The following is a 22,498-nucleotide window of genomic DNA, read 5'->3' as shown; positions in this document are numbered from 1 at the left end:
CACTTGCAGCTGGCCACCTGGACTGGTATTTCATCGTGACTCATGACCATACACGAACGGCTTCGTCGATGATATTTTAAAAATTACGTTAAGTGAGTTAGTGCAAGTTTATTGCGAGCAGGAGTTATGATAATCAAACAATCGGCCCTTTTAAGGGCCACACAACGATTGAAAGGTTTATTATAATTTCTTTCCCGGTTAATACCTTAATAACACAAGCAACGAAGGAGAAGCTAAATTTTTCGCCGTTGCGGACGACCAACAGATGGCGGGTCTCATTTTTTCTTATTTTTTACTCGTTTCTTTTGTTATTTTCTTTCCCGTTTTCCGTCGTGTCCCATACCAATTAATTTCAATTGATTTAATTTACTTTAGATTATAGACCTATACGAACAATGGGGTTTGTTTTTGAAGTTTGACGCCACGCTTAATCGTGATTGGTCGCCTTTCGAATCATTCATCACTTTATCAACATCGCAACACCTGCTTATACCCCATTGCTTTGCATTGCTCCTTGTTACCGAGAGCCAAGCCGAGAACAATGAACGTTTGACCGTGCGCCGGAGCAGAAGCAGACTATCATTGTTCACCCAATCATGGACGTGATTACTAGTGAAAAATTGCAAAAAATACTGCGCAAGTGCGTAAAAAATTACACCGCTACAGCGGCTATCGCCGAAATCGTAAAACAGATCAACATGATGACCGCAGATCGCAACGAGGCAGCGATGTTTCTCGCACATCTGATTCATGAGAGTCGTGCTTTTGATTTAATGGAAATATATAGCGCTAGATTTTACACGGGGCATAAACACGGTGATTTCCAGGGCCGAGGATATATCATGCTAACTTCGGAATTCAACTACGGACCAGCTTCGAAAGATATTTTCGGGGACAATAGACTGGTCAGCAATCCGGAATTGGTAGCGGCGGACCTGGTTATTGGCATGAGTGTGGCGGTGTGGTTCTGGGAAAAAATTGTACGCCCGAAAGCTGCTCCATTTAATACATTCTATGCCACAACTAGAACTATCAAAAATGTAATTAAACCGTTCCAGGAACGTCCATATGCAGGGATACGGTATCAGTACTATCTGAAAGCAGCTGAAGTGTTGAGAATTCAACCAGGTAAGTTAAGTAACAACATCCAAGGAAAAGTTTGCACTTACATTCGTTCGTGTAACATTATTTCAATTACATTGGTAAAGTGAACTAAATTGTTTGTTTTTTTTTTTTGTTTCTCTTTGTGGTGTCAATCGTCGGGAAAACCTCAACAAATCTTCAACTGTCATAACTAAAGTTATCCACGGTTTACCGGAATCGGAACGTGAACCAGTTCATGAGTTTATTTGCTTTGGATGACAGAATCATGTAACTTCAACGAATTGATCCTAATTGCAAATGCAGTTAGGAAAAATGTAATCACATGGTGCAAAACAATTCGGTTAACAACTTTCCTAACATACAAACAAGGAGCATTTTTGATGCAGCTTCTCGATGGGCACAATTAATGCTTCCGCTGACTTTTTATCTAAAATTGGAATAAAATTGTCCAACCATTTTCACTGAGAGACGTGCAGCATTTATGGATATTCTTTTAATTGCCATGGAATAAAACCGTCTTTTTGTGTTTTCTGTGACTAAAATTTGCTGTAGGTTTGATTAGCCACCAGCAGTGATGGCACCAACGTTAGGTATCAGCAGGGCGTAGAACATTTTGCACTCGCATTCGAATGAACTGGGGCCTCCTCATTTCTCTCACGGGCCCTATTCATATAGTCTCAGCCTCACCTCACCTTACAGGCCCCATTTGATTTGTGCAGTCGCCCAGGTGACTTAAAATCGCAAATAGTGCTCTCACCTTAAGGGTTCCTGAACTGAAAAGTAGGTCAAATTTTCATCCAGTTTATTTATCGGCCTCTAGACTGAAATGCTGGAACTTTCAGACTTATGGACTTGTCAACTTTTGAGACTTTGAACCGGTGATTCTGTGGGCTTGTAGACCTATGGGCTTGTGGACTGTGGAATTTTTAGACTTGTTGCCTTGTGTTGTGGACCTGTCGACTGCTTTATTGGTGCAAACATGGTGACTTGTAAACGTGACTCATAGACTTGGGCACCAGGGGACTTGAGGACTTGAGGACTTCTGGATTTCTAAATTTAAAGATTTGTAGACTTCTGACTTTTGGACCTTTAGATCTCTTTTGAATCTTTTGGACCTGTGGATTTAAGGACTTTCCTTTGTTTGTTTTCATTTTGACCTTTGAACTTCTGTATGTCTGGGTTTGTTGACTTAATGACAACGTTGTTGAGGCTAGTTAAGCTCACTTACGCTCACTGGTTGTACAGTGCTATTTCGATTTTGGTATTTTTGGTAGGTATTTCGCTTCCTAAAATACGCTTAACAGGGTGACCATATCGGTCCTACTAAAAATCAGGACATTTTTCAAAAACAAGTACATAAATACACGGTGACCAAAAAATAGAGCCTTTCTAATCCTGGTATCGGTGGTACATACTTGCAAGAAGGCTGGACCACCGTAGCCCCCGACTATCACCAGGTGTACGATACTTCGTTTTTAGATCGGTGTAGATTGCCTCCGTCGTCCCAAGGTTTCTCGTAATGATGTCAAGGGTATCGTCCATCGAATGTTTCGATAAAACTCGAGAGTGCTACAGAAACACGTGCGTAGAACATAACTCGCTTCAGGGTAACTATGATCAACCGTTTAGTTTGTCCGGATAACCGTTCTTGTGCACTAACTGTCATAGCTCTTCGCGCTCAGCTGTATCGTATGCTGCCTTGAAATCCACGCAAATACGATACGAGGGCATATTGTACTCCCAACATATCGCTTTGCTAGTAGTTTCTTATAATTTTTGTGGGTTTCTGCCGGAAATCGTTCCTTTCAGGATAATCCCAGGATAACTTCCATTTTGATTACTTCACTTATATCGCCATTGGGCTGCTCATTGATTGCTTCCAACTGTTGACTACCTCGCTCGCACTCGTTTCGGCATATATCCTTTACAAGATTGGTTCACGTTCTCATAAAACATGCGCGTCTCGTCAGCTCGAATGGTTGTTCTAGTTCTTCACGACCCCTGCCCTTCTCCTGACACTTTTTTCTCCTAAGAATTATGGTTAATTCATCAATTCACTCCGCGCTCGTTGATACTTTCCAAATTCTCCCTAGCTTGTTTTTCCAAGGTTTTTTCCTCTTCATCGCATGAAGATGAAGTGATCACATCACTTATTAAAAGGGAATCCCGATCCTTGATTCACCAACCCCCCTCCCCCCCGGCCTCCTCAACGGCTCAATGTTCGTTGGTCGTTGGCCAGGTGATCCCCAGGTGGCCTTGCGGATAACTTTGCAAGAATAACTTTGTGCAGGTTATGGACCCGATCGCCGGTTTATACATAGCTTCCGTACCGACCTGGACCCGTGACGAACAACTTGTACGGCACCTCCATCTGCGCGTAGAAGACTTCCTTCTCGTCAAAGGGTCTACCTCCATGAGACAGTTGGAAGTATGCTACAATTACGAAACTGAATATGTAAAATCGGGCATCGAGATACCTATAAAGGCAAGAGTTTAGACTTGAATTTGCACTAATTTGGGCTTGAAAACAAAGCCTTGCGCTTAAACGTCTTTTCTAAGACTTGGCACTTCTTTATCGACAGACTTCACAGCCAGCTATTAGAGTTCAGGACAGTTACGGGGTTATCTAGCAGCACCGCCTAGCCGAGATTCGAACATACGACGACCGGTTCGTAAGATCGTACCTCGAAAACAACTAAGTGGCTAATTTGGGCTTGAAGCTTCATTTCAATATTGAACTGGAAATTGGATTTGAGATTAGACTTCAATTTGGAGCAATTTGAGCTGAACGTTTTACTCGGCATTCAACATGAAATCGGACTTAAAAGAGAAATTATAATTGACATTGGATTATTATAGTTGAAATTGAATCAGAATCAGAGTTTAAATATGACTTAAAATTGGAATTAAATTATACATGCCATTGGGCTTAAGATCTGAAAATTGAAATATTTCGTCTGATTCTCTCGCAAGATAGAACATCTCTTTTCTATTTTCATTTTTTCTTTTCTAGTACCGTTTTTCCTCTTATCGTTCGATTTTTTCTTGTCTTTGTTGTATCGCTTCCTACGTTTTTGTTTTCGCTTTCCTTCGTTTTTTCCTTCCAATTTTCCCCATTTTTTCTGCCCGTGTTTTCTATTTTATTTTTCCGCTTCTGTTCGATTTCTTCTTACTTATAATCCAGTTTTTCTCTTGATTTCACACAATTTTTTGTTATTTTCTTTTCCGTTTTCTAGCTTTTTTATTTCCAGCTTTTGTGTTTTTCTTACTCTTTTGATAATTATTTTCCTCTCTTAACATTATTCTGTTTTTCCTTTTTTAAGATGACCCCTTTTTCCGTTTATTCTGATTATTCTGATTATGGTTCTCTTCTTCCCCTGTTTTCCAATTTAATCTTTTGTTTTTCCTCTTTCCCTCTCCCATTTTACATTTTGATTCTTTGGAAAAAATTACTGATTTTAATACTTTTTCCCGTTTCCCGTTTTTTTGAGCCACCTTTCACCTTCTATATCGCGTTTGATCTCTTTTACCCGTTTTCCTCGTTTCCTCTTATGTAATTCTTTCCTCTTTCGGTATCACATGTTTTCTTTCCTTTATTGTTTCGTTTTCTCTTTTCTTTCCCCACCTTGTCTATCACTTCCTCTCACGTTGTTTACTTTTTCAGTCCAGTTATCCCTCTATTTGTCTTGTTTTTGTTCCGTTTTTTTATCCACTGTTACCAATTTCTCCTATTGTTTTTCGTTTTTCCTCTGTTCTTAATCGTTTTTTTCGACTTTTTCAGTCCCGTTGTCTTTTTGCTTTTTACTTGCATTCTTTTTTTTGTTTTCGTTTATTCCGTTACGCCTCTTATTATGGCCTTCTTTTTGTTCTGTTTTTCTGTTCCATCGCCTTTTGTCTTCCGTTGTCTTTTGACGTAGGACTACGTCTTTGTTTACTATCTGGGACTGGGTAGCACTTTGTGAAAACGAAAATAGAAGTGTAACGTTGGAATGAAAGATTTCAAATGTTAATAACTACTAAACTACTGAACGAAATCAAACAATTTATATGTCGTTGGAAAGATAAAATGACCAGCAATTTTACTGACGGCATAAAAGGGGGGGGGGGGGGCTCCTATTCAAATGAAACACAAATTTCCTCAAAACTCGAGAACTAATTAAGCAAATGGAACCAAATTTGGCATGTAGGGGTTTTGGAAGGTAATAATTTTTTCTGTGGTGAACTGATACCCCTCCCCTCTTTAGGAGGGGAGGGGCTCCCATACAAATAATATACAAATTTCTTCATAATTCGAGAACTAATCAATCAAAAGGAGCCAAATTTGGCATGGTGGGGGGTTTTGGAGGTGACAATTTTTTCTATGGTGTACTGAGACCTCTTCTCCTTCTAAAAGGAGGGGGGGACATCCATACAAATCCAACACAAAATTTCTTCATAACTCGAGAACTCATCAAGCAAATGGAACCAATTTTGGCATTCGGGGTTTTAGAAGGTAGGATTTTTTTCTATAGTGTACTGAGACCCCTCCTCTTCTAAGAGGGGGGCTGCCATACAAATGAAATACAAATTTCCTCATAAATCTAGAACTAATCAAGCAAATGGAACCAAATTTGGCATGTGAGAGTTTATGGAGGCATGAATTTATTTTAGGATGGTTTGAGACCCCTCAACCCGCATAATCATATTTAATAAAATAATCTGTGGGCTAGTCATTCATTACTATTTCAACTTTTATGATGCACACAAGTGATTTTTAAAAGAAATCTATGTCTCAATGGCTGCAGGCGTTGTACTTATGAACCCCCGTCCATATATTTTCAAAGCCACCATTGCATTCAACGAAGAACTGAATCTGAATATTTCGCTCTTCTCTTGTAAACATTCACTTAAACAATGACACTCATAAATTCTTATAAACATACGTATGCCAGAAATTCAGTTTACATTAGTATGTGATCTAATGATCTGATATATTCCTACGTCACCCATTCGTACAACCGTTAGGGCTGTATATCTTGCAGTTTTGACGTAGGACTACGTCTTACGGCAAGTTTTGAGATAGGGTGTCATTCCAAAAAATCGAAAAATGCGAGCGTCACGAAAAATGAAAGGTTTTGAACGCTAATAGCGCAGCGGTTTTCCGATCGATTTTCAATATTCTTACACCAATCGATAGGTAAATCCTCTAAGAATTGACCCAAATGAAGAAAAGTATGGATCCTTGATGTTGAACCTATGTTTTACCAGAATTCTCGATTCGTGATTGGTTGGAAGATTCTTTGCGATGATCGAAACCTATACCAATTTGATATCTGTGCTTGGGAAGTACGCCAAAACAAGTGACAAAGTTTTCTCATTTCAACAAGAACACCGCGGTTAAACCTAGACCATTTTGATGTCCTTGCTTGGGAAGTACGTCAGAAAGAGTGACAAAGCCCCCTCATGCCAACAGATTTCTTACGAACGCGAATAAACCTAGTCCAATTTGATGTCTGTGTTAGGGAAGTGTGCCAGAAAAAATGACACAGGTTCGTTGTCCCAACAGATCGCAAATTCTTTACTGCGAGACGATTAAACCTCGGCGAATTTGATATCTGTGTTGGAAAAATGTGCTACAGCTGTAGTGCGGTTATAATACGACTCTGCATGAATACGCATACTTGCCGATGCCGTTTCATTAGAAGTGTAGTGGAAAGATGTGCTGTTGATAAAATAAGATTGAATTGGTAAAATCCCTTCAACGTGAGGAACCATGGGTAATAAAAACAATCTTTAATTTCAGTAAGGTAGCAGGAAAGCAATAGTTTGTGTTCTTGATTTTGTTAAATTGTTTTCAAATGCACAATATTTTGAACGTATGCAATGTTACTACTTTGATAAATGTTACATACAACGCATGTACCATGTATATATATTGCAGATAGCATGTATACATGAAGAATCGAATGATTACAAGCATGCATACATGCTACTATCACTACAAAGAGACTTACGTAGTCCTGCGTCACCTATATATGCGGTCGTGTCTTGTACACAACCCCTCTGATTTTTTTTCTCTCATTTTATCTGTTCTCGCGTCTCCTGCTCTCCTATTTTCTTTTTTTCTTCTCCTTCTTTCCTATCTCGTTTTTCTTCCTTTTCTGTCCATTTCTTTCTAGTTTTTCTCGTTTAATTAATTGTTTTTCATGCTTTTTTCTCATTTTTCTTCTTTTGAGCGTGTAAGGCGCTACATCTATATATCTATATATATTTATTTAGTTGTTTATTTGATGGTGGACACCATACCACTGAGTTAGACTCAAGAATAGAGCGCACCAGCGCACAATACAGTGATCGAAGACAAATGGGATCCCGAAATTCCTCAGTGATCTTGCAGATGAATCCGAGCTGTCTATTAGCCTTGGCAACTATTTCGTTGTAGTGTGGCCTAAAGGTGAGTGACGTATCCAGAGTTACACCCAGATCACGAACCGTATATACTCTAGCTACAATCTGACCACGCATAGTATAGTTGAATGTAACCGGGCTGGACTTGCGATGGAATGAAATCGCACAAGACTTCTCGATACTGACGGTTAGTAGATTATTGGAGCAAAATGTCAACTAAGCGCTGGAGCTCTAAGCAGTCAGCAGTATTTCTGACAGTTTTAAATAGTTTGATATCGTCTGCATAAAACATGCGGCAATCTTCTGGAAGCAGGAGCGATATGTCGTTGATAAACAACATAAAGAGCAGCGGTCCTAAATTGCTGCCCTGTGGAATACCGGAGAGGTTGGAGAAATACTCGAATTGCACTTTAACCAGCTTCACGGAGAGCATTCGATCTAACAGGTAGGATCGAAACCATCATACACGGCTGGAGCCGACACCAAGTTTATCCAGTTTAGCCAGTAATATGCTGTGGTCAACACGGTAAATGCAGCTTTTAGGTCAGTGTAGACAGCATCAATATGGGCACCTACGCTCATGTTTTGTAGACATTTTGCTGCGAACTGCACAAGGTTTGTAGCAGTGGAACGTTTTGGATAAAACCCATGTTCAGGGCTTGAAAAGGGATCGCAAGTTGAATGTGACTGCCGTGAATGCGAACTTTCCGCATTCAAACTCCGCTTTTTGAACGATCATTTGACTATTTTTCTTATCCAGTCAATGTGCCGCTTGCGCTGCTGCCGTCTTACAATTCATGCGGCATCTCTGCAAAAGCAAACAGTCGATCTCCCGTTTTGCTTTGCGCTTTGAGAATATAAACTGCAAACTGACTGGAAGCATACGGTGACGTATTTTTTCGTTTCTCTTTTTGTCTCCAAATCGGCTGCTCACAGTAATAGTTTGTCACCCGGACGTCGGTCCGACGCAAGCAAAATATTCGTTTGTATTGGACGGAGTCCGACCGACTTCTTCCATGCACATGTAGTGGTTGTTTTTTGTAGTATTGAATCATACGATTGTGCGGTTGCTTTTCGTAAGCGTGGTGACTGCCAGTCATTTGACTGTTTTGCAGTCATTCGCTGCTCCAAACGGTAAAGGCAACTTGATCGAAACGAAAATGTTAAAAAGCTTTAGAATCCGTTCATACTACTGCGTGCCATCGGCGTTTGACTGAGCAAACTGCCAGTTGTGTTATGCATAGCGTTCGTATTCCATCACTAAACGGACGGTGTGAACTTGAATGCGCGTTGGTGGGACTGCGGTAGAAAAAAAGGATCGGTCGAAGCCCTGCCCATGTTGATCCAATGAGATGTAATGCCTACAGCTGGCGAAGAGGGCATCATGTATTATTATTTCAAATACTTTCGAACATGCGCAAAGAGATGTGATGCCTCTGTAGTTTTTTACATTTCGTTTGTATATAAGAGACTTGTCTGTAGCCAAAACGAGGGGCGCGATATGTATTTTCGTGGTAATAATTGTCCACATTAAGCAAAGACTCATACCAGATTGCGTTCAAAACGAGCAAAAGTAACGTAATTGCACGTCAAAGCGTTATAGCGTTAAGCGTAACATAGCGTTAGCGTTACATAGCGTACCTCCAATTTGCTCTCAATTAGACGCGCGGCGACGCGCGCTGGTTACAGCTAGTCTCTATATATTTGCGTTGGTAAGAGGAAGTGCTTATCAACTTATGGACTATATGCTTCAAGAAGTGTTTGATTGGTTTCTCTCTGCTGGTTTTTGCTGTGAGGCATTGTGCGATTATCTTCATCTTCATAAAAATCGTCAAAAATTTGACACTGTTTCGCAGTGGACAATGGTCTTAAATAAATTTTGTGCTTATCATTTATGAAGCAAATTATTATTCTCAGTTTTCGTCTGAGGTGTTCTGGCTCTGAGTATTTTAATGTAATGGGGTGAAGCAACTACCGGTTGAAAACCCCTTTAAAAAGTAAACAAGCAAATAAATATTAATGCAAGGAATTAGCGTCGTTTGCTTTTATGCCTCGCTAGGAGCAAAGACTTTGACCACAACCTTTTTCCAAAACCGTGACAATTACGCAGTTTTACATTCGAACCAGTAGATATACCAGCAGTATAGTGTGTGTTATTCAGCACGTGAACTAACGGCTTGTGGTTATTTACAGTAATATTTGTCTCAAGTGAAGAGTCGAATATAGGAGTCCAGGATAGTTTTAAATATAATGGTTCTTAAACGAACTAGAACGCGTGAGTTTGTTGAGTTCTTTGTTATCTTTATCTTCAATTTGCAAGAAAATGTTAAATTGAATCAAAACATGATCTAGTGCCCCGAGACTTAGCGAAGAAGTTAACTTCATTATGTATCGTGTTAAATGATCAAACTCACTTAACAAGACGGACGCAATATTTTCTACCTTTGGTACAGTGTATTCGCGCGGGATGTTTTTGCGAGTGTTTTACATTCAGCGATTCGAATTTAGGCCGAAACACGTGGCACGCGTTTTCTAAACGGCAATTTATCATGATGATCGCGTGAAGGCTTCTGTAACGCATTAAATATAACTACTTGTGGAAATGCAGTGGTACCTGCGGTCTCTAGCAACAGCAAGCATCGGACTAATATTCCTTCCTTTTCCCATAGAGTCGTGGCCGGCGTTATTGGTCATTTTTGAAAGTATTGAATCGGTAGAAGTTACACAATGAGAATGTCGTGCTACTCACAAGCACTATTTTGTTATTTTCTTTAACGTAATCATTGCACTAACATCACTTTATCAACATCGCCACACCTGCACATACCGCATTGCTTTGCATTGCTTATTGTTACCGAGAGCCAAACCGAGAACAATGAACGCTTAAAATCCCGTGCGCCGGAGCAGAAGCAGACCATCATTGTTCACCTAATCATGGTGGTGCTTACTAGTGAACAATTGCAAGAAATACTGCGCAAGTGTGGAGAAAGTACAGACATTAATGATGATGTCTCCGAAGTTGTTAGACAGATCAACGACATGACCGAAGATCGCAACGAGGCAGCGATGTTTCTCGCACATCTGATTCACGAGAGTCGTGGTTTCAGTATAAAGGAACAACTTGGCCCTAGAGTATTCACGGGGCATAAATACGGTGGTTTCGAAAGCCGAGGATATATCATGCTTACTTCGGACTACAATTACGAGGCAGCTTCGGAAGATATTTTCGGAGACGATAGACTGGTGAAGCAACCGGAAACGGTAGCGGCGAGCCCGTATATGTGCATGCGTGTGTCGGTGTGGTTCTGGAAAAAAATAGTACGCCCGAAAGCTGGTTTATTCAAAACATTCTATGCCACAGCTAATGCCATCTCCGGTGGGAAGGGATCGAGCCGGCACTATGTACCGGCAATAAGAAAACGGTATGAGTACTATCAAATAGCAGCTGCAGTATTGGGAATTACACCAGGTAAGTAATAATAACCGTCGAAAAGTTTACACTTTGTAAATTGTAAATTCGTAGTAGTAAACTAAATTTTTTGGTTTTTTTTTTTGTTTCTCGGCCTCTTTGTGATGTCAATTGGCTGGAAAACCTCAAAAAATCTACAACTGTCAAAACTAAAGTTGTGCACGGTATACCGGAATCGGGAATTTTTGGCGCTGAAAGTTTGTGTGCTCGTGAAATACAGTAATAAAGTAAATCAAACCGTCTAAACCTTTATTTTTTCTCTGCTTCCTCGTGGTGTTAATTGCCAATTTGCTTTGGATGAAGAAATAATGTAACTTCAGCGAATTGATTCTAAGTGCAGATGCAGTTAGGAAAAATGTAAACACACATTGGTTAGCAACTTTCAAAACATGCCAACAAGGAGCATTTCTGATGCAGCTTCTCGATGAACAGCTTTTAGAAGTAATTTGACAATTACGGCTTCCGCTGGTTTTCACCTGAAATTGAAATAAACAACTATTTTCACTGAGAATTTTGCAATACAGTGGACTCTCGGAAAAGTTAGTCGATTGTAGCAAGATCTTTATAAAATAATACTAGTTCCTTTCAGTAATTTTAAAATAGTATGTTATACTAGTTTACTTTTGTTTTTTTCGTAGCCTGCGGTTTGATAATGTTCGGGATTTGTTCACCGCTGTTCCTTCTTGTCCTTCTCGCTTTTTCAGCATGTCAGCATGTTCAGTAAAAATCCTGAAGTAACTATGTGCTCGTAACAAACTATGCAGTTGCAACTGTCCGGTGATGCGACTCTGTATGAAACGGTAGAAAGGTGACAATAAACCGTAGAAATGAAAACTAAATAGTGAACGAGCACATGGACAGCCAATAAATTTCTATGCCGAGGAAAGTTAAGGAAAAATGGAGGTCTGTCCCTAGGGGAAGGAACCAGCGGTTCACGTAGGACTACGAATGTAGGTTCAATTCGACAATGCTTGACAATTTGAAAATGTTCACCAGTTTGTTAAAAGAAGTTAAGTTTATATATCGTTAACCCGTTTGTACTCTGTATATCATTTTTCTCAGTTTCTTAGAGTTTGTAATTTCACTAAGAGTTAAACCATCAGACTTCAATTACACCTCTTCTAATGATTGGCTATGATTCTGAATTTGGCTATTTTTGCATGACTTGTAGCACTTATCAACTTTAGGAAACTGGCTTGAAACTGGTATGAAGTTGACGAAGTTAGCTTACATGAGGAGCTGGCTTACAACTACGGCTAAACCGAAAAAATATATAACTATTCTGAGCTATCATTTACAACACTGATTCGCATTCGTCAATTTCCACGAAATAGTTGATACCATCATTCATTGTAATAGATTGATTTGAAGTAAAATTGTTTTACAGTTGGTTAAGTGTGTGTTGACTGCTACTACTTTCGAAGCCAATTATTTCGTGATTTTCTCTAAGTTGAATCGCTTAAATCGTTTTGCTAACGCGTTCTTAGTAATTCGCATTTGTTTCTTAAATCGAACATTGTGGAGTTTTGGTGAACCGTCTGTTCGTTACCGCTACCGAAGAAGTTTTATTTTGCGGCTTTATTGTTTCGCCGAGTGCCAAGTGATATCTACTGCCTTTGTTTTGTTTGCGACGTAAACATTCGTTAAGTTTCGCAGCCGCTGGTCGATCAAAACAAAACAAAATGGATAAGAAATTGTGCGGGGAATGCAACCTGGATATTAATGATCTCGAGCCCATCTGCTGCGGACTGTGTGATAATTGTTATCATATAAATCAACAATGCTGTGGTATAAACAGCCGCCTGTGTAAGGAATTCTTTGTACAAGGCAAAATAATAATCATTTGCCCTACGTGCAGAGTCATGCTTAACGGTCGCTCTATTTGTGCTTATGTCGAAGATTTACAGAAAAATCATACAATCCAATCGCAAAATCTCAACGATCTGCCTGAACAAGTTCAAAAGCTCGCAGATGTCGTTGATGGATTGAGTAAGAAAATCGACAGTTTGCCTTGTATACCGATGAATGATAGTGCCCCTCCCGGTACTCCTGCGATCATACCCGCTACGCCTGTTTGGCCAAAAAGTGCAAAACGTCGCCGTACCGAACGCGTGCCTATCAACATTGAATCAGACCGTGGTGCAAACAATATTGATCTGAGCGATCTGTCGGTGCCATCAATTGTTTCTGTAGCGCCGCAGCAACGCTTTTGGCTATATTTGTCCGGACTGAACCCACAGCTTACCGACAGTGATATACAAAAAATTATTTCACGTTGCCTGCATACGACTGATCCTGTTGTTGCTGTACGACTCGTGCGTAAAGGAATGGATACATCTAATTACTCCTACGTATCATACAAAATCGGCTTGGATCCAAATCTTAAAAATGCAGCTTTAGATCCAGCTTCTTGGCCAACCGGCATATTATTCCGGGAATTCGTCGATGTACCAAAAAACTAGATGCTGCTTCTCATGGTTCTACCATTGGATGTCACTACCCGTTTTCTTCGTGTGATTCTTCTGTTGCTGCTACTCTGGACCCGGGACACCCTTTAACAGGCACTATGGAAGCCCCAACCCCCTCCGAATCAGTCGCGCTACCTGCTGTTACTCGCTACTGTTATCGTCCCGGACCTGATGTCGGAGTGCGGGATGGGGTCTTCCAGCCTGTAATCGCAGGCATGTATGATTACAATTTTGAACTTTCGATACCTGACAATCCTTCCTGTTCCAGTATACCGGCGCCGTGCTCTGCCGAGGAGCAACCGAAGCTTGTTACAAACGACATTTCGCTCATGTACCAGAATGTACGCGGGCTGCGAACAAAAATCGACGAAATCTACTTGAGTACCGTTGACTGCCTGTACGATGTCATAATGTTTACCGAAACAGGCCTGGATGATCGTATTAATTCAATTCAACTGTTTGGTAATTCGTTTAATGTTTTTCGATGCGATAGGAGCCATTTGAATAGTGACAAACGGTCGTTTGGAGGTGTTTTGATTGCCGTGGCAAAACAGTACTCATCTGCTCTATTCGAACCCGTACATGGCAAACATCTGGAGCAGGTATGTGTTAAGGCGACCATTCATGGTTCTAAATTTTTACTTTGTGCCCTGTACCTACCGCCCGATAAACGAAACGAAGTGGCAATCGTCGATGCCCACATTGCCTCTGTACGTGAACTTTGCGGCAGCAGCTCTGACAATAGCACTGTGATCGTTTGCGGTGATTATAATCAGCCACATATCGCTTGGACTGCACACAGCAGCGTGATACAGCACAACAATTCCGTACAGCTTTCTGTGGCAAGCGCAGCACTGATCGATGGCATGGACTTTTTAAACCTTTGCCAGGTTAACATAGAGCGCAATCATCTTGGCCGGGTTCTCGATTTGGTGTTTACTACTGAAACCGATTTGTTGGTAGAAAGGTCCGTCGTGCCATTAACACAGCCGGATTTACATCACCCTCCCTTACTCATCTCGCTCCCCGCCACTCACCATCAAGTGATCGCTCCAGAGTGTGCTGCTTCTGTGAGAGGTGAGTTAAATTACCGGAAAATCGACTACGACGCTCTTATTGCACATCTTTGTATTGCAAATTGCATCAAAAACGCGAAATGCAAAAAACTTGCAAACATTTTGCAAGCAAAATTTCAGCAGTGAGCCGTCAATTATTCATGTCAATTTATTGGGATTGACACTTGCAATAAGTTGACATGAATATTTGACAGCTCGCTGCTAGCATTTTACTTGTAAACTGTTTGCAAGATTTTTGCATTTCGCGTTTTTGATGCAATTTGCAATAATATTGAATGGACCAGGTTATTCGGTACAGACTCTGTTGACACCATGGCTGCGCGCTTCTGTGATGTTATTCGCTTGTGGTTATATGAGAATTTGCCCTTTGTAAAACCCGCTTCAACTCCTGCGTGGAGCACAAATTTGCTTCGTCGTCTAAAGCGCGTGCGCAATAAATTCCAACGTAAGCATCGTCGGTGGCGTACTAATCAAACTAAACAAGATTTTAAACGGGCTAGTGAAGATTATAGGCGGCTAAATGCAAGCCTTTACAAGTCGTACGTCTTACGCATTCAAACAGACCTACGCAGAAACCCGAAAAAGTTTTGGACGTTTGTAAATTCGAAACGAAAATGTTCCTCGGTTCCATCTGATGTTTACCTTGACGATACCGAATCATCTTCTGAATCCGATTCGTGTGAACTATTTGCTTCGTTCTTCTCGTCTGTTTTCGCCTGCGACCCTGGACCAACAAGGGCTACTGATTGTGGTGCGTCGCTGGTCCCAGCCGATTTCGTCGACATCGATGTCTTTGCGATTACCCCGGATATGATTACTGCTGCCGCAAAAAAATTAAAAACATCGTACTGTGCTGGGCCTGATGGAATTCCTGCCGTTGTATTTTGCCGTTGCGCTGAAGCTTTAGCTATGCCGCTTTGTTGTATATTCAACAAATCATTTGCACAGGGGAAATTTCCTAAGATTTGGAAGCATTCATTTATGTTTCCGGTCTTTAAGAATGGGGACCGCCGAAGTGTCAGAAATTACCGTGGCATTACCAATTTGCCCGCTGCCTCCAAATTGTTCGAAATAATTGTGGGTGGCGCCTTAATTCAACGTACTCGACACTACATTTCTTCCGACCAACACGGTTTCATGGCTGGCCGCTCCGTGACAACAAATCTCCTAGACTTCACCTCTAACTGCATTGCCGTAATGGAACGTAAGCTACAAGTGGATGTGATATATACCGATTTAAAAGCCGCCTTCGACCGCATAAATCACCGCATACTGCTTGACAAAATCTTGCGACTGGGTGCCTCGCAACAATTTGTCACATGGCTACGCTCGTATTTGTGTGATAGGGTTCTGCAAGTGAAACTTGGGTCTAAGTTATCGTTGCCGTTCACAAATATATCTGGTGTACCTCAAGGCAGTAACTTGGGTCCATTTTTGTTTATTTTATTCTTCAACGACGCTGCCTCTGCTCTTGGAACTGATTGCAGACTGGTATATGCTGACGATCTGAAAATTTACTTGACGATTCGTTCTATCGAGGATTGTCTTCGTCTTCAGTTACTATTAGACACATTTGTGGACTGGTGTAAATCGAACCACATGACCATCAGCATTACTAAATGCGAGATTATGACATTCCACCGTATCAAATCGCCGATCGTATATGACAATTAACGGACAGGTATTGAGAAGGGTCGATTGCGTTAACGATCTTGGTGTCACACTAGACTCGAAAATGGCATTTGATCGTCATCGTGCACAGATAATCTCAAAAGCAACGCGCCAGCTTGGATTTATAGCCAAAATTGGCCGAAATTTCAGTGACCCACATTGTCTCAAAGCACTTTATTGCGCATTAGTCCGACCGATCCTCGAAAACGCGTGTATAGTGTGGACTCCACACCAGCTGTATTGGACCCTTCGAATTGAACGAGTTCAGAGAAAGTTTATACGACTGGCTCTACGTAATCTGCCTTGGCGTGACCCAAACAATTTGCCTCCGTATCCTGACCGCTGCCGTTTGCTTGGATTAGATACATTAGAATGTCGACGTAAGATTCAACAGGCTTTGTTCGTGGCCAAACTGTTAAATGGAGAAATTGACTCACCGAAATTACTGTCGCTCATGAATTTCCGTGCAGCTGAAAGGACTTTGAGGCCGTCATCATTGCTGACTAACCTGTTTCACCGTACCGAATTTGGCAGCAACGAACCAGTTACATCGTGTGTCAGAGTGTTTAGCTGTGTTGAGGAGCATTTCCAATTTGGCGAATCACTGAGTAAATTTAAGCGGTTGGTGAGAACAAATTTATTATAGATATTAGAGTAAGTTCATTTAGACGTATAAGTCAGATGAATTGTAAAACAAACAAATAAACAAATAAACAAATAAACAGTTAACATGTGGACAACCAGTTAAAATTACCTAACGTCCTCTGCATCTTACTAGTTTCTGTCGACATTCTACTTTACATCTACTTGACCGCTTATTTTTTGCTTATTAAACGTCTGACCGACAGCTTTTATTCAGCACATGCTGTATAACTGCTTTTAAGGTATGCCTAAACACCTCTGTTCAATGCTTGTTCAGGTGGTTTTGCAGAATTCAAACAGCACAATGCTAATTATGTGCGTGGAAGATGCGTTTGTGTGACTGTTATGCAACGTTTCTTATAAACGCTTATAAACGCTTTTTTATTAAAATTCTCCCGATGATACTGAAGCTACGTTGAATCTACAGCAGTTTATCGTTTAGACAAGCAAAAATGTATGTAGAAAGTATTTTTGTATTCCATAGTTTTCATTATTTTTGATCCACATTTTTGTATTCGTATTTTTAGAATTTAATTTTAATTTTTAGAACTTGCATCCTGTCGGTCGAAAGCCGTGCGTCGGCGAACACCTCTGAGATAATCTGAAATATGACAGACGCCGAGCTTTTACCTGATATTTATTTACAAGTTTGAAATTGTCAAGCGGGAAACAAATCTCGGCTAAAATATGCTTAAGCGCTGGAGAGTTAAATCATAAATAAACAATTATTAAATGATTATACTACACGTTATACAATTGTTAATTTTGATAATTGATTGTCTAGTTTTGATGCAAACTAAAAGGCCTTCGGAATGTCGTTGGCATAATGTGTAATTAATAATGGATGTTTTCGCAATGTTTACCAGAATAATCAGTTCGTTAGTGATAAGATGGAGTTGCCCAAGTAGCATTTTTATTGTATAATAGCTTATTAAACTATTATATAGCTAATTCCCGTGGGACAAGTGCTTGATTAGCTATTATACAACAAAAATATTACTTGGGTGATTTTCACAATGTTATAGTTGTTGAGCTTGAAGACTTTGTAACTACTTTACTTTGAAATGAGAAGAACTGAGATATTTATTCGTTTAATTTAATCTATACCTATAAAAAAGGATTTCTGTCTGTTCCTATGTTCCTTTTAGAATCGAAAACTACTGAACCAATCGGCGTGAAAATTTGCATATAGGGGTTTGGAGCCAGGGAAGGTTCTTATGATGGTTAGAGACCCCTCCCCCCATACAAATAAAACACAAATTTCCTCATAACTCGAGAAATAATCAAGCAAATAGAACCAAATTTGACATGTGGGTGTTTTTGGAGACAAGAATTTTTTCTATGGCGAATTGAGACCCCTCCCTACTTTAGGAGGGGGGGCTCTTATACAAATGAAATACAAATTTCCTCATAACTCGAGAATTAATTAATCAAGTGGAACCATATTTGGCATGTGGGCGGTTTTGGAGGTATGATTTTTTTCTATGATGAATTAGGACCCCTCTCCCTTTTTAGGAGGAGGGGCTCCCTTACAAATGAAATACAAATTTCCTCATAACTTGGGATAAGGACTTTCATACAAATAAAACAGAAATTTTTGCGTAACCCAAAAACTAATCGAGGCTCTTTCATAAAACATTAATCAATAACAAGACCACCAAAAACTATCAATAGTAACATTAGATAATTCAGCAAGAGCCGTCCACAGGCCGCGTGTGTTGCCGGCGACCTGCCGTCGGAAGCGCCAGCCATTGCGGGGGCAGCCCCCCGTAGAGATCACCTCTATCTAGGTTTATTTATTTTCCTAGATCTACTGACCTCTATTACTTTCCTTCAGTTGGGTCACCCCTGCAAAATGGTACTTTCTACGAAAAGATTTTCCGTGAAATGGTACATTTCGCGTAAGGTTTTTCGCGAAATGGTATTCTGCGAAACTCTATATTCCGCGTTATGATCAACCGAGAATTGGGGTTCCGCAAAATGGTATTCGGCGAAATGGTTTGTAATGATGGCGAAGGTTTAAATGCTATCCGCTTTATTTTATCAGGCTGAGCGATGGGGGGAGTTGTTTTCTACTTTACTGTGAGGAAAATTTGTATATTAAAACACCCATGAACTCCACAGAAACTTGCAAAATTCGAGATTGTGACAAAGGTCATCCGAGATTCACGATTTATGTACAACACAGTTTAATTTGTGGCAATACAAAGTTTGTCGGGTCAGCTAGTATGAAATAAAGTGGATCTAATGATAATTTCATAAAGTGTTATTTTCTGTTACTACTGGTTGCCCTAGTGCGGCTCTTATTTCACACTTGCTTGAACGGTTGTACGACGTTTATTCAACTCTTATTTCACACTTACACTACTGAGATAGTGAAGATGCTGATTAGAAGCTAGAAAAATATTGAATATGACATTTTTATAACGTGTTCTTCAGCAAATTTGCTTATTCAGCACCGAATGCTACTAGACAGCACTTATTCTACATTCGCTCTTTTAAGTGCTGCCATTTTGTTCCTTAGGATTCTTTTTACTATTGTTATATAGTGACAAAGGGTAACAAAGAAAAGAAACGAGGCTGACTTAAGAAGCATGCTGAAATTACCCTCCTTTCCCACCCTATCTTCCGTTTGACTCTTTTACCCGTTTTCCTCGTTTCCTCCGTCGAGTTTCTTTTCACTTTTGTTTTCACTTGGTTTCTGTTTCGTTTTTGCACCTTTTCCGTCAGTTTCTGTCAATTTGTTCTACTCTCTTTAACTATTTTATTTTTGTTTTCGTCTATTCCATTCTTCCTCTTATTATGTCCTCCTTTTTGTCAAATTCTGTTTTTCTTTTCCATTCCTTATTGTCTTCCGTTCTCATTTTCTCTCTCATTCTTTTTTGTTCTCATTTCTCCTGCTCTCATTTTTTATTTTCCTCATTTTCATTCCCGTTTTTTTCTCCTTTTCTGTTAATTTTTTCTCGTTTTTATCGTTTATTCATTCCTTTTTCTCTAATTTTTCTTCTTTTTTTCCTCCGTCTTTTCCCTTTTTCTGTCCAATTTCCTCTTCTTTTGCCTCTAAATGGAACAAAAACCATTTATTTTTTTGCTCTTCTATATTTTTTCTAGGTACAGGACTTTCTCTCCCATTCTGTCTCGTTTTTTTTTTGGTTCTAGTTTTTCTTCTCTCTCTCTCTCTCTCTCACACACACACACACACACACACACATACACACGCGTTTACCTCTTTTTCAAATCCGTTAGTCCAGTTTTTGACACCAGTCCAGTTTTTTGTTGTTTCTTTGTGCTCTTTTCCTTTTTTTCTCCTTCTGTTTCATTTTTTCTTTCTAAGACTAAGACTAAGACTAAAATAAGAAAGAAAACACGAAAACTGGAACTGAAAATAAGGTAAAAATAGAAGAGAAGAGAAGCAAAATGGGAATGAAAATAATCAAAAATATGTAGAAAAACAGAACTTAAAATAACAAAAAAATAGGGCAGGAAACGAGAAAAACGGAAAACGGAACAACAGGAAACAGGGATAGAAATAAAGAAAAACAAGAGAAAAAACGGAAGGAAAGTGGGAGTAAAAACCAAAAAATTAGTTCGAAGAAGAAGAAAACGCAAAGCTGGAAAAGCGAAAAACGGAACAGAAAAGAGGTAAAACGGGTTAGAGAATGAGTTCATGTCTAATTTCGTGTCCACGTCCGGTTTGAAGTAAAACGTCAAGTACAAATTAGTCTAAATTTAAGTTCAATTCGATCTACAACGTCAAGTTCAATTTCATATTCAACCCATAAGCCCCAACCTAAACTAAGCTAACGTCAAGTTCAATTTCATGTTCAATTGCATGTCCAGTTTTAGGCTCAATTGCAAGTCTGATTTAATTCCAATTTTAGGTTCAATTGTAAGTTAAATTTGAATTCTGTTCTCAAGACCAATTTTCCAACTTCCAATTTGTAGTACAATTGAAATTTCAGATCTAATATTAAAGGTAATTTCAAATCTATTCGCAAGTGTTACTTAAATTTAATTTGAAGTCCAATTTCAAGCTTAATTTCCAATTCAATTGTTAGTAAAACTTCCACTCAAAATTACTCCAAATGCAAAAACAAAATCCAGTTCCGTCCGTCAAGTCTAATTCAAACAACAAGTGGTAATCCGTCTCTTGCTGATCCTGGAAAAAATGGCAAACGTAACACAAACCGTAACAAAACACCGCGAAAAAGAAAAGAAAAAAACGAAAAAGAAATCGTGACACAATGGAAGTGAAAACGGAACATGAAAAGAGAAAAAGTAAAAACAAAGTGAAAAAGGACAAACGAGGCAAAATAAGAGTAGACTGGACAGAAAAAGAGGGAGAACGGAAAAAGGATAGAAAAGATAGAAAAACGAGGAAAATGAGAGATAGAAAAGGAGGAAAAACGGGAGCAGGAAAAGCAGCATAACGTAACAGAAGGGAGGAAAAACAGGACATAACAAGAGGAAGAAGCACGTGAGACGTACAAAAGGAGAGAATTCAACGAGGTCGGAAACAAAAATCCGAAACGGGAAAAGAGGAAAAACGGCACGGTTTAAAAACCGAAAAAGACGAACAATAAAACGAGACAAGAAAAGGAACGTGGAACAGAAAACAAGAGAAATCAAAAGGGAAAAGAAGAATAGTGAGCGAAAGAGAAAAAAACCGGTAGAGGATACGAGGAAAATGGAAGAAAGACGGGATAAACACGGCGTCAAACGAGATATAAAAGGAGAAAGATGGAACCATGAACAGAAAAAGAGGGAAAGTAACAGGAGAACGAACCAAAGAAAACTAGATAAAACGCCTCAGCAAAGAAAAAAAAACTTAGCATATTAGAAAGAAACAAACGGAATAGACGAAGATGAAAAAAGTGAAGAAGAAGAGTTAGTAGAAGATGAGAACTGGAAACGAAAAAGGAAAAAAAAGAAGAGAAAAGACGGAAAACGGGGACAAAATTACAAAAATCAGTGAAAGCAAGAGTAAAAACAGGACTAAAAATAGGAAAAAATAGGACAAGAAAAACAGAACCTTTATTGTTCATAGAATACGGAACAGAAAAAACGAGGGAAAAGCGGTACAGCAAAGAAAAGAAAAAACCGAACAAAAAAAGGAAAATGCGAATGGAAAAAAGGTATAAAAAATGTATGCAACAAGCGAGTAAGACGGATTAAGTCAATTTTGGGACGTTAAGTCTTATGTCAAGTATAATTTAATTCCAACTTTAAGTCAAATTTAAATTTTGATTTCAAGTCCAACTTCAAATAAAAACTTTTTTATGTCCGATTTCATGTCAAATTACGAGCAAAATTTTCAGTTAAATATCGATGACAAGAAGACGGTAAAAAAGCGTCGAAAGGACAAAAGAACACGACGAAATACGACAAAGAGTAATTCTCGCTGAAACGGGGCCACTACGAGGTCTTCAAATATTGAAACTTTTGCGCTTCATTGGTTGAAAATGGTTAAAAAATAAGAACTGCACTTTTGATACCTCGAAATAGTGGATCCCTCGTTCGCCAAGGAGCCTAACAGTTTCAAAAAAAGTTGAATTTTGAGCAAACCTTGAGATCTATATCAAGTGATATTTCATAAATTTGCCATAAAACAACTCACAAATAGCCCGGTTCTGCAAAGAAGAAGAACAGGGCTTTCAAATGGAGTAAAAAATTTTTTTGGC

The 22,498-nt window shown here is 39.5% G+C and overlaps 2 protein-coding genes across 2 annotated transcripts; both read left to right on the top strand.

Annotated features, from left to right (window-relative positions):
• The first annotated feature begins 596 nt into the window (after window positions 1-596).
• LOC128739424 (uncharacterized) lies at window positions 597-10,222 on the top strand. The gene is made up of 2 exons (XM_053834911.1): window positions 597-1,128; window positions 10,161-10,222. The coding sequence occupies exons 1-2, from the start codon at window positions 597-599 to the stop codon at window positions 10,220-10,222; spliced, it is 594 nt and encodes a 197-aa protein (XP_053690886.1).
• A 3,304-nt stretch (window positions 10,223-13,526) lies between these two features.
• Window positions 13,527-16,821, top strand: LOC128739423 (uncharacterized). Its single transcript, XM_053834910.1, has 3 exons — window positions 13,527-14,505; window positions 14,803-15,921; window positions 16,364-16,821. The coding sequence occupies exons 1-3, from the start codon at window positions 13,527-13,529 to the stop codon at window positions 16,819-16,821; spliced, it is 2,556 nt and encodes an 851-aa protein (XP_053690885.1).
• Window positions 16,822-22,498: the final 5,677 nt, after the last annotated feature.

This window comes from Sabethes cyaneus, chromosome 3 (genome assembly GCF_943734655.1).
Source record: "Sabethes cyaneus chromosome 3, idSabCyanKW18_F2, whole genome shotgun sequence".
NCBI lineage: Eukaryota > Metazoa > Arthropoda > Insecta > Diptera > Culicidae > Sabethes > Sabethes cyaneus.
This window is presented reverse-complemented; position numbering and strand designations above follow the sequence as displayed.

Bases quoted from the DNA above. Each gene is read 5' to 3' on its own strand.
- LOC128739423 (XM_053834910.1), top strand. From the start codon at position 13,527: ATGGAAGCCCCAACCCCCTCCGAATCAGTCGCGCTACCTGCTGTTACT. The intron at 14,506-14,802 runs GTGAGTTAAATT...TATTCGGTACAG, and splicing joins GTGTGCTGCTTCTGTGAGAG to ACTCTGTTGACACCATGGCT. The intron at 15,922-16,363 runs GTAACTTGGGTC...ATTGCGCATTAG, and splicing joins ATCTGGTGTACCTCAAGGCA to TCCGACCGATCCTCGAAAAC.
- LOC128739424 (XM_053834911.1), top strand. From the start codon at position 597: ATGGACGTGATTACTAGTGAAAAATTGCAAAAAATACTGCGCAAGTGC. The intron at 1,129-10,160 runs GTAAGTTAAGTA...CTTTTCCCATAG, and splicing joins AGTGTTGAGAATTCAACCAG to AGTCGTGGCCGGCGTTATTG.